Source organism: Balearica regulorum, chromosome 12, assembly GCF_011004875.1.
Source record: "Balearica regulorum gibbericeps isolate bBalReg1 chromosome 12, bBalReg1.pri, whole genome shotgun sequence".
Classification (NCBI taxonomy): Eukaryota; Metazoa; Chordata; class Aves; order Gruiformes; family Gruidae; genus Balearica; species Balearica regulorum.
The window spans coordinates 7,884,659-7,902,041 of record NC_046195.1 but is presented as its reverse complement, the minus strand read 5'-3'; the positions used below and the strand labels follow the sequence as shown (position 1 = coordinate 7,902,041).

General features: G+C 36.3%; 1 protein-coding gene across 1 annotated transcript in view; it reads left to right on the top strand.

The window, feature by feature from the left end:
• Nucleotides 1–17,383, top strand: part of RNF111 (ring finger protein 111) — a 50,745-nt gene that overhangs the window by 5,163 nt on the left and 28,199 nt on the right. The window contains exon 3 of the mRNA XM_075765004.1: nt 5,790–6,685. Within this exon, the coding sequence (XP_075621119.1) occupies nt 5,809–6,685 (877 nt within the window). The 5' untranslated portion in view covers nt 5,790–5,808. The remainder of the gene's footprint in view (nt 1–5,789; nt 6,686–17,383) is intronic.

Sequence of the window (17,383 nt, the reverse complement as noted above, 5' to 3'; positions counted from 1 at the left end):
GCTCAGTGAATTCTTTATTTTTGGTGGAGCAGGGCATGATAGCACTGAGATTTGATCTTCATGGGATTGTATTGGGGGTGCAGCTTCTCAAATGGCTCCAAGTCCTTTGTCAACCTCCATTGCATCAGGGTCATGCATGACTCAGTCTTATTTGGCGCTCTGCCCTTTAGAAAGGGTAGTAGTAGTACTTAGGTTATCTCACTTTTGCTGAAGGTCTTGTATGAATATTATAAGCTTTTTCATTATGCTGTTTCTCGGTATCTTGATTCATCTGGTGGAAGAGCCTTGCCGAAAGAGTAAAAATATATCTTTTTAATGAGAGGAAAGAAATGATTGTTGGTGTTCCAAAATACAGCTCGTGTGATACTTTCATTCACTGGTCCATTCTTTGAGCTCTCAATAGCCATGTTTGCCAGTTCAAAAAAAGTACTTTCGTAGGAGCAGTATAGACAACATAAGATTTCTTTGTGCATATCTGACCTCAGCAGTGAGGTTTCCTCATGAAGATGACAGTACCAGTATTAGCTTTTCAGAGTAAAAATAATGTTAAAAGTAAAATCTGATCAAAGTCACATATTAGGGAAGGGAATTAATTTTAAAAGTTAATAATGAGTTCAGAGAACATATGCAAAGAAAATGAGATGACTAAATAAAGGAACTACAAATGCAACTGATAGAAACTTCCTTTCTGAGACAACCTTAAATATTCTCTTTCCTGGTATAATTCTATATATGGGCACTTGGGTACATAAATGGTCTAAGATAGCACGGGATTTTTATGGAAGTGGAATTGCTGTGTTCATTCTGAGGTCATGACGACAATATGTTTTGCAAGCTCTTGGTAGTCTTGAGAGCTGTCATATCAGGAAGAACTGTTGTCTGCACTGGCCTCTAGGCTCAACCCTACTGGATACCCGAATTGCCTTTAAGTGCTTTTAGGGCCTGAGTGGTGGAGAGTATATCAGACAAGGGGAAATGATTGTGTGTGTAATGAGAGAGGAGCAGGAAATTGATGGGGAAAATGAGGAAATAGACTACTAACTGCTTTGTAAATGAAGCCTTTTTGTTCACTGTTTTTCATCAAGTTGGCTAGAAGTCTAGGTATTTGCTGAATAAACTGTTTGGCTAGCTGGGTTTAGGTGTGTTTATTGCACTAACAAGACAGAGACCAGTAATTTGGGGTTACGTAAGAAGCACGTGCTTAAGAGAGTCATTTTCTGCAACGTGGTTGGCTGGTCGTGTGTCAGAGCACTGTGTACTTACTGTAGCCAAGCTTGAGAGAATTGATCAAGGTGCTTTTTGACACCTAAAAAGGATATTGTTTCTTGATGGTGAAGGGAATTGACTATCTTTTAGAACGTAACTGGAAATACATTTTCAAAGTAATGATATATTAGATTACATGCATTCATCAACCAAGTTTACAGCAAAAATTGAGCTGATGCTGTATGATGAATCATTTCACCGTTTTAGAGTGCTTTAATGCTATCATACTTTTTGATTGCTAGTAATGGAATTAATTAATGACAAAATATTTTGCTCCATCTTGTAACTCAAATGTCTTCTGCTTTTATATGTGATCATAAACTTGTCTGCTCTAAAGATCTCAAACTTTGACTTTGTTTTTTGGCTTAGCAATTTTGAGGGACTTTCCCAGTTTGTATGAATTTTCTTGCACTGCTGTATGTCTTAGTGTGATTAATATCAAAGGTCTTTAATTTGTGGCACGAATGGATAAAAGTCATATATGGTTCACGATTCTGAATCAAGTCATACACTTTAGAGGGGAACTTAGAATAACTATTTACGGTTTTCAGGTAGCTGTCTTAACAGCTCTTCCTTGAGTCTTAAAATGGCTTAAAAGAAGATACCACCCCATTTTTCCTCTCAAAGTCTTGATTCTGTAGGTTAATAGGCAAATGTTTTGATTAGGAAGGAGGAATGCTAAGGCTGATTGAGCTTACTGCATCTTGCTGCTTTTTGAAAAAGCTGCTGAGGCGTACTTTAATTAGAGGGAGATTTTGTAGGATCTTCTAAATGTTTAACAGCAGATGATCTCATTCTAATGAGTCTTAATTGTTTGTATAATATTTTTGTAGTCACTCTTAAACTTTGTCTTCTGTGTAAAAGCATTCGACTTGTATGTAGCATGGGTATTTCTGATGTCTAACCACTGAAAATACTTAAAATGGATTGGAATCTAGTTAAATGGGAAGCTCTTCTAGGATCTGTCTTTTTTGGTCAAATCTTTTGTTCAAAGGTCTGTAAGAGCATTTGTAAATCATGAAGGAATGGATTATTTGTCATTGTTGATTGCTGCCATTCACTTAAAAAATATACTTATGTTTAAGTTGTTGTGTAATTTTTAATTGGGAGCCAGCGGCTCTCCCATGAGTAAGCAGTCTGTCAGGTTCTGTATTGGTTAGCAAAAATGAAGAGTTATTGGTTACTTAGTTGAGTTACTGCAGACTTTTCCATGGTTGTAGGAGTGCAAATATACAAAATGTTTGAATCTGAGTTAACTGGCTACTATACCTAGAATATTTTGGAATAAAACTAAGCTAGTAAATAGTGTTTCACGTGCACTAGTTTTCACTGTGTGGTGCTGTAAGGTTTTTGTCATCTTACGGTAGTTTGAGATTTCTCAAAGTGTAAACTTTCTTGCTTTTTTTTTTTTTTTTTTTGCTCTAACTTAATATAGCTCTATCTGTATTTCAGCACAATGGCCTCTATACTAAAGTAAACAGAGCTTATACAAAGATAATCACATTCAGTATGCAGAACTTTAATACTGATAGAGATTTCCACACAAGAGTTTAAGAATAAAACAGAGGTGGGGGGCAGGGGAGGCAGGCGGGAGTGGGGGATGAGACTCCCGTAAGTAGAACCGAGTCCTTTGTAAACCAGCCCCTGATTGTGCTCACATAATGAGAAAATGTTTGGATTTTTGTTTCTTAAGAAAACTTCAGAATTAAATAAAATTGTCCCCTTAATCATGTTAAAAAGACAGGAAACCATTGTGTATAGGTGTAGTATGTGATGGTAAGTTATGACTGCATTCAAAGATAATAAGCTCTCTGAATAATTTTATTCTTTTTAAACTCAAAATATTTTGTGTTTTTTCTAAAAAAACTTGTGATGAAATATGGGGTTATTGTGGGAGGGCCTAGCTTGCTTTTGGACTGTGGAAAAGACTTGCATTTTTGTAAAACAGTGGTGCATAAATAACAGACCAAAAATACTGCCTTAAAGGTGACCTTGTGAGGATGAGAAAAAGACTAGGTACTGCTTATTCTCTGTGTGCTTGTAACAGGTTTGAATTTTGGTTTCCTCTCCTTGTTAGAAACTTTAAAAAATGGAAGTCTCGGTCTTAATTTTTTCCGAAGAAAGCTGGTGCATGTATGTGAGGACAGGTACGTGCATAGGAAGGAGCATGAGAGTGCTGATGTTTTCCTCAGGAGCAGAGAAGGGTAGATATCAGAATTCCACAGCTTTAATAGAGGTTTCTTTGTTTCTAATCTAGATTTTTTACACTCTTAATGTTTAGTCCAAGTTTTTTTCCAATTTTGCAACTTTTTTCAGTCCTAGAGAAGGGGGTAGCCTTATATGGGGCATTCCACTAAAACTTATTACAATTAAAAAAATATATATTGTCCAGGATGCAAGTCTTCCGTTTAACACTTGAAAATAATAAATAACTCCTACTGTGAATTTTGCTTTGATGAAGTGAAAATAAGAACCTGTCCTGCTGACGAGAAGTTTAGTCCAACTTGCATGCAGTTAGCTTTTGACTTACTGATGTAAAACATACCTATCTGCTGTAATTCCAGTAGAAAACAGCAACACGTTCTTAGTTACCACAGGGTACAGGCCTCACATTAACGGTAATTGTTATAAATGTTTGTAGGATGCCCAGTTAGGACATTCAAATGGATGTTTTCAGCTGGGATTCTAGGATCTACAAGATTCTTGATCTCTGGAAAGATCCGGTGAACTTATGGCTTGTTTAGATGTTAGTACTGCAGCATATATGCCTTATGCAAAACTTCTGTTCCAATTACATCACTTGAAGAATTAAATTAGTTGCTTATGGCTATGAAGAGAATACAGGCTGCCTGGGATAGTGCATCAATTTATATACCTGTTGCAAAATGAGATGTCATTCTTCAGGGTCTGTTAGGAACAACTAGCTCACAGCTGCTCCTGAAAGCATCAGTTTATGAAACAATCTTAGAAATGTTTGTTTGCCTTTGTTCTGTAGCCTCAATTTGTATTGAGTCATTCTATGACAAAATAAACAAGAGCTTTCAATATTAGCACCAGATATAAGAACGTGTTAGCATTTTGAAGAATTTGAAGGTTCAGGCAGAAGATTACAGGCCTGAGTAGGCAATGCTACTTAACCTGCCATAGATCTGCTGTTGCTACCTTGGACTTTTTTCGTGGCTTCATGCGTATTCCAGCTGTGCTGCCTAAGGAGCCTCATTTCTACCTAAGGTAGAGTTGCAGGTATTTTTCTTAAGCAGCCAACTGGCAGTTCAGCACAACCTGCTGTAAGCCAGGTATAGCTGTTTGTGTGCTTATGCGATGAATTGGATTGGTGTCCGATCTGGTTGGGAAATTTGTTTTTCAGATCGGTCAGCTCTACATTCTGGTTCAGTGCATAAATATTTCTTCTAGAAGAGCATAGGAGATGTTCCTTCAGACAGGTGGTGAGGAAGGGAGAAAAGAGGGAGCACTTGACATTCAGGACTTGTACCACTGAAGCAGTTATCTGAGGCTCAAAAAAGTGATATTCGTTACAATAAAGAGTGTTTCGGTGGTTATCACAGTGGGAACCAAATTCTGTTGTCACTTCCTTTTGGGAATTTAAACAGAAGTCAGAGATGCCAGATGAAGCAGGCTGAAGGTGAATATATTACTGAGGTTACTGTTGCCGTTGTGTCTCAGTAGCCTTCTAGTACAAAAGGCTTTCTCTGAAATTATCTTTGAGGCTCATGTTGCATTGTTGTACGTTGACAGCCTAATACTTTGACAATGAAGGGAAACTCCCTGGTACCACTATTAAGGGAACATGTGATAAGATTTGCTCAGTTTCTGTCACAAGATAGAGTCAAAAGTACATGGACAGAAAATAGCTTTGTACACTATACTATTAATGTGTGATTTTTTTTTTTTTTTAAAAGAAAGGATTTCTATTACTTTACCCCAAAATAATAAGGTTCAAAATCTCTCTTGTTTTAGTCATTTTCATGTCAGAAAAGAACCATGAATTCTAAGTAATTGAATTTTGTAGCTCAGTTGTCACCATACTGTGCCATGTGTCGTGTTCAAGGTATTTACTATCCATAGATACAGCTATAGGGGAAGACGTAGGCCTTATTTAAGCATGCAGTTTAGTTGATGGGTGTTGGATCTGTTTAGCTGAAACTTGGGTAACTTCTATAAGCCATAGTCTGTAAAACTTCCATGTTTAAGCATCAGTAAAACATTGTCCATACATTTTGCAGGTGACGTACATCGATACTTGCCCTGTGAAAGTGATAATGTTTTCACTGACTATAAGAACTTCCCTTCAATGCAAGTTGTAAGAGTTCTGTCTTAATTGAAAATTACATTGTCAAGAAGTATTGTTAATATTATGAAACAGTTGTATTTCAGTTACTGCTGTTTTGCTTTTCTCACTGGGAGGGGTTAGTCTTAGCAGTAAATGGCATTTCTCTTAGTTTTGCTCTCAAAAAATCTAATGCTGCTGCTTCTTCTTGATGCATATCTATTTTTATTTCTAGGCCTTTCTTAAAACTTTCCATGTCTAAATGGACTCCTGAATGTAATATAGTTTATACTCTAAAAGCGGATATGAAGAGTGAAGTTCCTTCTGATGCACCAAAGAGACAGGAGAGTCTGAAGGGGATCCTCTTGAACCCTGAGCCTATTGGAGCAGCCAAAAGCTTCACTGCAGAAGTTGAGATGATTGCCAGTAAAGTAGGGAATGAGTTCTCTCATTTATGTGGTGATTCTCAAAAGCAAAAGGACATGAATGGCAATCGTACAGACCAAGACAAAAGTATTGTGGTGCGAAAAAAACGCAAGAGCCAGCAGGCTGGTCCTTCATATACTCAAAATTGTCCTGATAAAGAAAACCAGGGAATCTTAGGATTAAGACAGCATCTAGAAACGCAGAGTGAAGACAATGATTCTTCTTTTAGTGACTGTATCTCTTCGCCTTCATCTAGCCTACATTTTGGAGACTCTGACACAGTAACATCTGATGAAGAAAAAGATGCTCCTGTAAGACACCCTCAGGCAGTGTTGAATACTACAAGTAGAACTCATAGTGCAAGGTCACAAAAGTGGCCTCGGACTGAGGCAGACTCTGTACCTGGATTATTAATGAAAAGGCCCTGTTTTCACAGCAGTTCTTTAAGGAGACTTCCATATAGGAAGAGATTTGTGAAAACAAGTTCATCACAGCGGACACAGAACCAAAAAGAACGAATTTTAATGCAGAGGAAAAAGCGGGAAGTGTTAGCTCGAAGAAAGTATGCTTTACTGCCCAGCTCTAGCAGTTCCAGTGAGAATGATCTCAGTAGTGAATCTTCTTCCAGTTCATCTACTGAAGGGGAGGAAGACTTATTTGTGTCACCTGGTGAAAACCACCAGAACAGTACAGCTGTTCCTTCAGGTAAAACTAAATTTCTGAGGTGGTACTTATTGTACATGATGAAAGTTCATTCATATATTTTTAAATAAGCGCTTTCAAGCGGTTGGTTTTGTGTTTTTATAGAAGTTATACTACAAATAGACTTACTACAAGTAATGTGAACATTACACCATAAATTCTTGATGGTAAAATACTTTCAGAGCTTCCAGTAAAATTACAACAAATCTAGAGTTTTTAACTTTAATGGAAAAGATAAAGTTAATGGTTTCTAGACAACATACTGGAAGGTTGCTGAATCTGATTAGTCACACACTGTGGAATTACTCTTTTTTTTTAAGCTGTTGAATTGTATTAAAAAATTTAGCTATTATAGCATTGTTAACTGATTGGTGGAATAACAGTTCTGTTTTCAGAATGTAGAAATATCTGCTAATACACAATTAACTGCGCTTGACCAAAAAAAAAAAAAAAGTGGGAGGGGGGGAGATGAGAATAAAAGTTTGTTCATTGTGATAAGAGCCTGAAATAGGATTCGGTTGAAGGTTGGTTTAGTATTCAAAGAAGAGAAAATTTTAAGGCCTGAAGTTGTAGAAGCAAAGTGTTGTGTATATATACATTGAATGTTTCACCTAGATAAACTCAAGGCAGTACTCTTACAGTTGGTTTACACAGAAGTTTCTCTAGTATGTCTTGACACAGGATTTGAGTGCATACTTGAATATTTGGAGTGGGGTTTTTTTGGGGGGGGTCTTTTTGAGTTTTTTGGTTGGGCATGAGTGTTTTGTTGCGGGTTTTGGGGTTGGTTTTTTTTCTTTTTTTTTTGCTATCTACCAATTGTCGTGAACTTTCTTTCATATTAAATTTGCCAAGTGAAAGGCAGTCCGAAGACTGGAACCAGTGATGTTCACAATGTTGTAGTTGTGCCTTCTGTTTATCATTTCAGCTTTTTAGAGGGCATGGGGAACATACATAGAACACAGCATAGTGGCAATCTGTGGAACTGTGTTTTTTTGCATAGCAGCAAAAGTATTTTAGAAAGTGAAACCATATCTCAGGCTGCTGGTCATTCCTCCAAGAAAAAATAACTGAAAATAAAGGACAGGGTTTGTTTGTTGGTTTTGTTTTTTTTTGTTTTTTTTTTTTTTTTTAAATGTGTTCATGTTAGGGCAGGATTTAAGGTTGAGCAGAACCAGAGTACTAAAGACTAGATTATTGCTTGTTATCCATTGTAGCAGGAAATAATTTGTGTGGTGTTCTTTAATGTACTATTTAAATACAAGAAGTAAAATTTGTAATGCAAAAGTCCTATGCAGTGCTAGGGCTGCATAAATAACTCTGAAACAGAAGAATTATTGCACAGCCTTAATTATCTTCATGCATATTTGTGGGGACAAAAACCTAATTTTTTAAGCCTAAAGAGGTTACATTTGGCATGCATATTGAAGGGTATGATTTGTAAATATTTAATGTATGGGGATATGCATACATTCATATTAAAAAACAACTTGGGAATGTACTATGTTAATACTTCTGTTTCCAAGTTAATAGTTTCTTCTTGTTTTCAGAGAGGATGGAGTTTCATATAACTGTAAAACTATGTAGGACCTTTAACAACTCTTTCCAGCCAGAGCACCATGCAATAGGGAAACTGGTATATGGATGAGAAAATGTAGGTTATGGCTTCTTAGGCAACTATCTAGTTCTAACCATGATAAATGTATTTAAAGAGAGAATTTTCAATTAATTTTTTTTTAGTCTACTTGAACTGTTAAAACCTACTGCCCTTTTTTAACACAAATTCAATTAATACCACTTCTGGGCTTTTATTTCCTTTGAAGTGTAGAACAAGTATTTCCATAGTGAGGCTTTCCATAGGCATTTCAAAAGAATCCTTTTGGAGAGAGACCTCTTTAAAAATTGTTGTAATGTTCAGTGAATATTGAAGTTGTTCAGGTAACTTCTGATAATTTAGTGTGATGTTATTTTGATTGTAGGAAGACTGAAACTTGAAATTTGTTTCATCTAGTTATGTGGAAAAGGAAGTGCACTGTCCAGTGGCTTAACTTTTATACTCTGGAAGAGCACACAATTCATTTATGAAATTATGTTTATTCTCATGTTATGAATGAAAAATCAGTTAGCTCTGCCTAAGTTAATTTTAAATTAAAATACTGACATCAGTTGTAATTGAAATAAGGTATGCTTCAAAGAATATGTATTATGGTGGCTGTACTTCAGGAATAACACAGTGAGCTGAGAAGTAATTCTGGCTTAGAGTATGTTGGTTTTTTCCAGTGGAAATATGTATTGATGCGAAGGTTTTGAGCATTTTATTTACATTGCAGATAAAATGGGAAGTTGAGCAGACTTCCTGTATAAAAGTGTCCTATTTTTAGTAAGGTAAAAGTGTGATTAACACTTTCTGTTGCTTTTATATAAGGCATTTCTAATTATTGAGTTAATTGGGATAGAACTGTGGCCAGCTGGAAAAATAGCTGTGCAACTTCTCTGTATAGTGAGCAAGCATGATGGTGTTTCTATGTGAGGAAAGGGTTGTATTGCTAGTGATGCTACTAGTCTGTTAACATTAGGGAAGAATTTTTTTGCTTTAGATTGGCACGTGAAGGTTACATATGCATCTGCTGAAATTACAGAATATACGGAGGGACAAAGAACTTATGCTAAGAACGAGGCCTGCAGCATATATGCAAAAGTACTAGAGGATAGACTTAAAGGAGAATAATAACAATCAGAAAAGAAAATACAATTTAAAAAGATAAGGTAATAACTGAATTTTTAATAAGCAGACATCAAAGTGATGTTATTAGTCTTGTAGCCTTCTTAATAGCAATTTGTATTAAGGATATGTCACAAAATATTTTTTTGCTTTGAATGTTGATGTTTATCTAAAGATACAGTGCATTTAAAGAACCGGTAAATTTAATTACTGTTCTGGAAAATGTTCATTTCTTATTATTGTGAGAAATTAAAGTAACAGATCTTTTTACCCAAGTAACTATTTGGTAGGCTAGTTCTTGTAGTTAATAAAACTAACTTGGCCATTTTGGGAAAATTACATGGATGGAGGTGTGTGTGGGCTTTTTGTTTGTTTGTTTGTTTTTTAACAAAACCTTTTACAAAACTGTTACCAAAAAAACCCCAGACAACACTATATAGAGTTTTTCCTCCTTTTTCTTTTCTATCAGGGTTTCAGCTATTCTTCTGGTGGAACTTTGTGCTTTGGGAGTGGGAGAGTATTGAACAATTACAAAATCCTGCCACCTGGGAATAGATTATATTATTTTGCCAGCTGTTTGCCATAAAAGGCAGTTGTCCTCATTAAATCTGAGATGACCAGATGAAGCTCATTCAGGAGATGGAGGAGAGTTGGGGGCATAAGGACAATATAAAAACAACTATGTGTATTTTAACAATACAGTTACAGTTGAAGTGCTTTCATGGGTATATATTCTAATCTGAATGTTGATCAGTTGGTTTTAATCGTAATACTGGTCTTACAGTTAAAATGACTGCAAGCAGCAACATTTTTGCTGTGAAACGTAAATTTTGATTCTTTGTTTTATTTAGCTCAAACTTTTCTCTAACCTTTGGAGTACCTGTATGCATACCTAGAGAGATAATCCTCTTTTGACTTTCCTTGTCAAGGTGGCAACATTTCAACTTTTTCTGTAATTGGATCTCTGTAATGTTGTAATGCAAATTTTCTGATATGCTTGTATAGGTACTTGGTTTTCAGCTTAGATTTAAAGGGCTTGTGGGTACCTTTTGGAGATGACAAATCTGTGGAGGGAAATCTAGCAAAAGCTAAAATTGGAGCAAGTTTTTAGCCTCACATATTCTGATTTGGCAGTGAAGCTGAACCTTGGTAAATGGGAAACTGTTGTTATAAAAAAAAAACTGGGTAGAATTTTGCATTGTCGTAATTTGTTCACCTAATAGCATGTAAAATTCCTTCAGGGTCTGCCATGTGACTTTATATTTTTGAGCAGCTAGTGCTAGACGGGCCTTGCCTCTTTCCTTAGAATGTAGTGCTGATGAGATGCTGTTCCAGTTTTTGTTCAGAGCTGCTTAGAATGATAAGACTGAGTTTATTTACTACCATCCTCTTGATTCCTGTAACATATTTGTTGTCTGTCTTCCAAAAATGTGGAATATAGACATGCAATATTTTAAAAGCCAGAGGCCGTTAAACATATACCATTTCATGTTCAGATTATTTTAACATGTTCAAGATAAATATGTAGTAAGTGGAAATGAGCCTGTTGTTAGAGTTGATTATTTTTCAGTTACTTAATCCTTCCTAAAACTACAGCATGCACTCCTTTTCTCACTGTAACTGATGCAGCTTGTAATTCAGAGCTTTTAGCTCAGTAGTGTTAGTGGACAAGGAAGTGAATACATACACTTGCTGCCGTGCCCCCTGCTAGAGGGGAGTTGAGGAAGAACTGGGAAGCATTGAGGAAAGAAGTACCTGGCTTTGTGATCAGCAGTCATTAACCATTGTTGCTATATCTATCTGCTGTGAATTGGAGCTTTAAATAGCTACAGTAATAAAAGTTAGCATGAAATTCACTTCCCTGTAGCTGCTGCAGCTTTCTGTGCTGAAAAGGTGCTACTTCTAGAATGGCTTGCTGTAGCATTGCTGATGGGAGTAAGATTTACGTGCTTGGTTAAGAACAGTCAGTAGAGTTTTGGATTAGCCCATATTAGCATGGCTCACAGCTGGACAAGATCCCCTAAATTCTGGTTGTTGACTGTCTTTTTCACCAGTGTGCAGTCTCCGAAGAAATTTGTCTGGTTTTGAAAATTTCTTCCATCATGCACAAGTATTGGAAAGTATATTCCAAATAAGTCTTGGGTACAGAAAATGTGTCGTCTTCTAAACTTAGTGTCACCTGACACTAAGGGTACAGGCAGGTTTTTTTAGGGATCCTTGGCAGAATGATGATGGCACTAAATCATAGTTACAGTTAAAGCTTTATTTTTCTAGCAGGGTATTATGATTAGTATAGCACAGAATTCCTGATTAGAATGGATTTGTACAAGCAGAATCAATATAATACAATCTATAAGTAGTGTAATACAGAATTTATAATACAACTTATAATTTCTAATCACCTGGACCCTCTGCAGATCAGATGAAATCTTGATATGTGGTTTGCTGTATCAATATAACAATCATAATCTAGACTCAAAAATCATATAAAAGAATACAAGTCAGTCCTCAGAGGAAGCAGACAATGGTGGGGGTGTCCCTGGCCACTGTCATGGTTCTCACTGTCCATTAGCAGCTGGTCCAAGTTCCAACTTAGGGCTTGTAACTGCTTGATTTTATAGACAGTGCTCTGTGTGTTGTTAGGCTTCCCTGTTCTGTGATGGGGGACATCAACAACACCTGGTTGGCTGGGTGCCTGGCACCTTCAAGGCTGGCAACGAAGGGAGTAATTGTCTTGGTGCCCAGGAATCTTGAGACTGATAGGGAGGGGAAGACTAAATCTGTTTGGTTTGTCTACTTGTTTCACGGGACCTTCAGAGCCTGAGAATGAGGGGAAAGGGAACGAATATGTGACCCACTCAATCACAGAGGATGGCTGCTTGCCTCATAAAATGGCGTTAGTTATGCTAGCTGTATTAGCAGGGGGTACCAGTCATGTGTAGTTCAAGTAGTTTGAAAGTTGAAGAAGGGAGTACTCGTTAACACTAGTGGGATATTATTATTTTATCCATTTCAAGCTGAATTAATGTCCAGGTAATTATCTTGAAGTCACCCCACATAGTACCAGCAAAGTTCAAAAAGGGATTAGATGCACTTAGTGACAGCTGTCTGTGAGCAGTGAATAGACAAGAAAGTGCTCTCTGACATCTATAATATTGTTGTGCATGCTGGGTGGTGTGAGAGGTTTCAGTTAAAGATTGTAGCCTGGATTTTCTACTCTGACCGCATAGTTTTGATAGCTGCAGCTGGCAGAGAGACTGGGGGGCTCAGCGGGCCCTTGGTCTGATCCAGTGAAAGCTTGGAACTCAAAGTCATCTCTGTCAATGGAACTTGACTGCTTATTTTAAGCCTTTTCTGTTTTCTCTTATGGCTAGGTCATACTGTCTCATTTGAAATTGTGCATTGTAAGACTCCTTCACTGTCTTACATGTAATATTTAAACTAGTTAAACCCCATGTTAATTGCAAAATAGATGTAAAATACCTTCCAGGAAGGACAACAGTCAGCCAAACATAAATTTGGATATTATACCAGTGTTGTTTATGTCCTTGGTGGGGTGCTTGTGTTGATGATGGCATAACTCAGAGATGAATCAATCATCATCTTTCACAGTTAAGTAATAGTAAAATTATATATATAATACACAGCATATAATTGTATATATTATATACATTATACTGTGCAAACCTTAGTCTCTTGCTTGTAACTTCTGGATTATTAAAGTATTTGTTTCTAAAACTTGCTTCCCAGAACTACATGTGGTCTATCAACAGCACGTAGCAGTTACGGTTCTGAAATAATCTTTCAACATTCTGGGGAAAAGATATCCTCATTTACTCATCTAAATATTGGACTATGTGGTATTATATTAAAAGTTATTTTCTGCTTAATAAAGTACTTTAATCTGACAGATTTGCTGTCTTTGTGATGTAGGGCCTGGAGAAGGGAGTGGTTTGGTTTTTTAAGGGATGATTATTATTTTTGAGCATGTTCAAATTTGAATTCAAGCCAGTGTAGTTTATCCCTTCCCCTAAGCTGGCTGAGCACTAGGTTTCTATCATAAAACAGGCTCTCAAAAGAGAAGGGAGAAGCTTCTGTAAAGAAGTTGCTGACTATTACTGATTATTAGTCATGTGCAAAACCTAATTACTAACTGTTGTTGATGGGTCTGAATTGATGGGATATGCCAAACTTGAAAACTAAAATTTGGTGGCTTGTATGCGCTGTCAAATATTATTTGTGGATGTGGGGGAAGAAAAATCTTGCTGTAATTTTCAGTAGAAGTTTTGGTTTTAACCAGCTCATAAAATGTAGAATGAGTCTTTCAGTGGTAGCCCAAAGGCTAATTTAGTCACAAATAACTAGAGTATAATTTACTTGCTGCGTTTTGTTATTCAGGAGATGGCAGAGAGAAGTAGTGTATGCCTGCAGGAGCATAATTTTCTGTTTGTTTTATAGCCATAGGTATTATGTTGAAAGTAGTACAAAATATCTCTCATAGATCTGCATAACTATTTTGCTGCCAACAGTCCAATGACTCTTCTTGAAGGGAGATTACTTTCAAGGAGTATAGAATTAGTATAGCAACGCTCTGATTAAACAGATTTAGCTGTTCTTTTGCAGGGTCAGTCATTTAGATGATACATTGATGAGTAAAGTATTCATATTTATACTGTAAGGTCAAATTTGCTTGAAGTTCATTCCAGACAGAAGATGACTGGACAGTGACTGGTTCATGCAAAAAGTAAATAAATGAAGTATACCTTGTCATGGTGGACTATATAAAAATATCCTGTGTAGTGGACCATAGGGTAAAAAGTAATACTGTGAAAGATGTGCAAGTAGTTTGTCGTGTGGTGTTTTTCTGGATTTGGATTCTTTGTTTATTGTGTTGTGGGTTTTTTCTTGGCTGTTGGCATGTTTTGTAAATTGTATGTTACATTAGAACTGAGATTTACTGAAATGTTATTGGGTTTATGCCCTTCTTAAGAAATTTACTTTACAGATGTGTATATATACCAAGTATATTCCCACGTAGATCTAAAGATGTAGACACCTTAAAGATATGTTCAGCTGTTTACTGCTAACATGTGGCCTTGGATTCACCAGGTGGCTCCTAAGAGTTTTACATATGTTGTAAATATTTGAGGCACGCGAGTGCCTCAAAATTCTCTTGAGCAAATATTTTTAGCAACAATAATAGCAAAACCTCTGAAAATCTTTTTTTTTTTTTAAATTTCTGCATGTCAGTCATCTCACTAAAGAAAGTTTCCCTCTGCTTTATAGGTTTGTGCACTCTTAAAATTCAGGTCAACCATCTTGAACTCTTCTGACTGACATACCAGTAAAGTTCACTTTCAGACACTAACTTAACCTGCAAAGTTACGTTATATGGAACTGCAAAACATCATGGCTTTGTTAGGATTAGGCTTAGAGCAGTTCAAAATAGCAGACTTGAATTTTAAGCACATTTGGCAGAGAACTTTTTTTTTCAGCTTTGATACTACAGAACATTCAAAAAGACATCTTAGATTTCACTAGTTCTTTAGTATTGGTACAGTTTTAATTCTTAATTGTCTTGTAAATGAAATACTCTAATGTTAGGGATTTATCCCATATGTATGGGCTTGCTGAAGTTTCAGGGAGCTCTCCTTGATAGCTGTGTTGCTGCTCATGTGCTGCAGGCACATTCCTGTCAGCCTGTCAAGGAGGCTGTCTTCTGAGACCTCATTTTGACAGATTATTTCAGAGACTTCTCTTTGTTTTAACACTACACTTTGGTCTGCTTTGTAGGATCTTGTCTAAATCAGAATAAACTGGTGTGGTTTTGTTGTTGATGTTTCAAAAACTCTATTCTCTTCCTTGTAATGTATGAGAAGAGGCAAAGAAGAAAGAGTAAATCCTGTTGACAACGAAAGATTGGATTTTCATACCACTTAGTACTACCGACTGTAAGGCTAGTGTCTGACTATGGAAGAGCTACTTGATGAGGATTATGAATGTTACTTCAGTGTTGCCTATGTTACTGAAGTTTTGCTATTCAGCTGACTTTTCATTAACATTTATCTGAACAATAAAACCAGTTTGCATTGGCTGATTGCCTAATTTGTAGGTGCTGTTCTCTAAACTGCTGCAGAGTTCACATACATGTACTTTTCCCCTTGGTGTGTTTCTAATAGAACTCACTTGAAAGCTACTTTTATTTAAAAGAGGGTACAAAGTTGTGTATGATCATAACTTATATTCATAGGTTTTTTTCCTAGCAATATAATCTTACTCAATGCCTTACAAATATTTATGTAATTTAGAGGAGTTGTTTTTCTGCTTCATTTTGAAGAAGGTGTGTATTATTTGCTCCTTGGACAGGAAAGCACTTCATGGGATGAAAACCCAATCAGGTGGTTTTTTTTGACTTGGGAGGACGCTATTAGAAAGCATGAGCAGTAGGAAATAGCATATGGTTGAACTGTATCTACGCTATATCCTACTTATAACAATTTTGACTATTTTCCTAAAGATTATTCTTTATTATTTTGGAAATCATAAAACCTGTTCATGCAGTAACAGTCCTGATGGTTTCTACAGTCTGACTTATGTGTAGTCTGTAAAATCACATCTTGAACTAAAGATTTGCTTAAAAAAGGGTTAAGGAAAATGGAACTCTCAAACCGTGACAAAGATGAGTGTCTAAATTGTGTAGATATTCAGTTGAGAATTCTCTTTGGCTTTCATGAGATAAACTTGTGTCAGAATTTAGGTAGAGGTGCACACTGGAGTTACATGGCATATGATTTTGTCCTCAAGGAGCTGCTGTTTATTTTCAGAAGTAGTGATACCATACTTAAGCCTAAATCTTCCTGCTTTTGCACCTGTCATAAATTTCAGTAAATATTTAGCCTCAGGACATGTGGACTCCTAAGAGTGCTCTCAAAGTTACTGTAATTCAGAGAAGTGCATGTTTAGAAGCACAGACATAGGAGAAAAATACTTGGGGGTTTTTTCTAACTGGCCTTTCACCAGCTGCTTGGCTAGCTGGTTTTGTCTGAGCAGCAGCTAAGACAGTTTTGTGTAAGGAAGCTGTTGCTTTTTTGCCCACGATTTGCAAGACATCAAAAGCATGACATTTACATTCTTTTTAATGTAATGATGACTTTAACTGCCTTTCTTTCACTTTGAGTAATTGACCTCTCTGTATTTTCAATTTTAGCATGTGAATTTGTGTTTTAGACACTATAACATTTTCAGTTTTTCCAAAAATTTTCATGCAAGTTCTGAGAATCACTTTTGTCACATATTACTTCCAGTTGTGAAAATTTGGTGAATACCAGTATTTGGAAGCATCGCTCTTTCCAGCTTCAGGCACCGGTCTTTCTGGGATAAGTATGACAGGAAACAAACAAAGGCCATTGGAAAATAAGTAATGCAACTTGTTTTTTTCAAAATATAAAAATGTTGACACTTGGGGGAGAAAAAAAAAATAAACTGCCCCATTTTGTCTTTGGGTAGAGCAGCTGAGAATGATCAGTCCATACAGGATGTAAGTATTAACATGAATGAGACCAAATTCTTCGAGCACTTGTCTTAAAGAAATTTGCAAATCTCAAAATGGTAGTTTGCTATTTCTAAGTTACCTAGCTTGTTTATTTAGTAAGTTCTTTTGTGCTCAGTGTTTTTACTGTACTGAATAATCCATAGCTCAATTTAAGTGTTGTCACTGTCAGTATTACAGCTGTAGAGAAGTGTTTCCATGTGTCTTGGTATTGGGCTGGAACTTTAATCATTCTTACTGAAGTGGAAATTGTTTCCTATCAAAACTTGTCTCTAATTGATTTTTTGGGATTTTGGTTTTTGTTTTTACTATTGATAATTTCATTTTAACTTCCTCTGTCTAATATACGATTGTGAATGCTACTGAAAGTGTAGGTGTAAAGATATTTATAAACACCAATGGATTTGTGATCTTCATTTTGTTGTAGAAATAA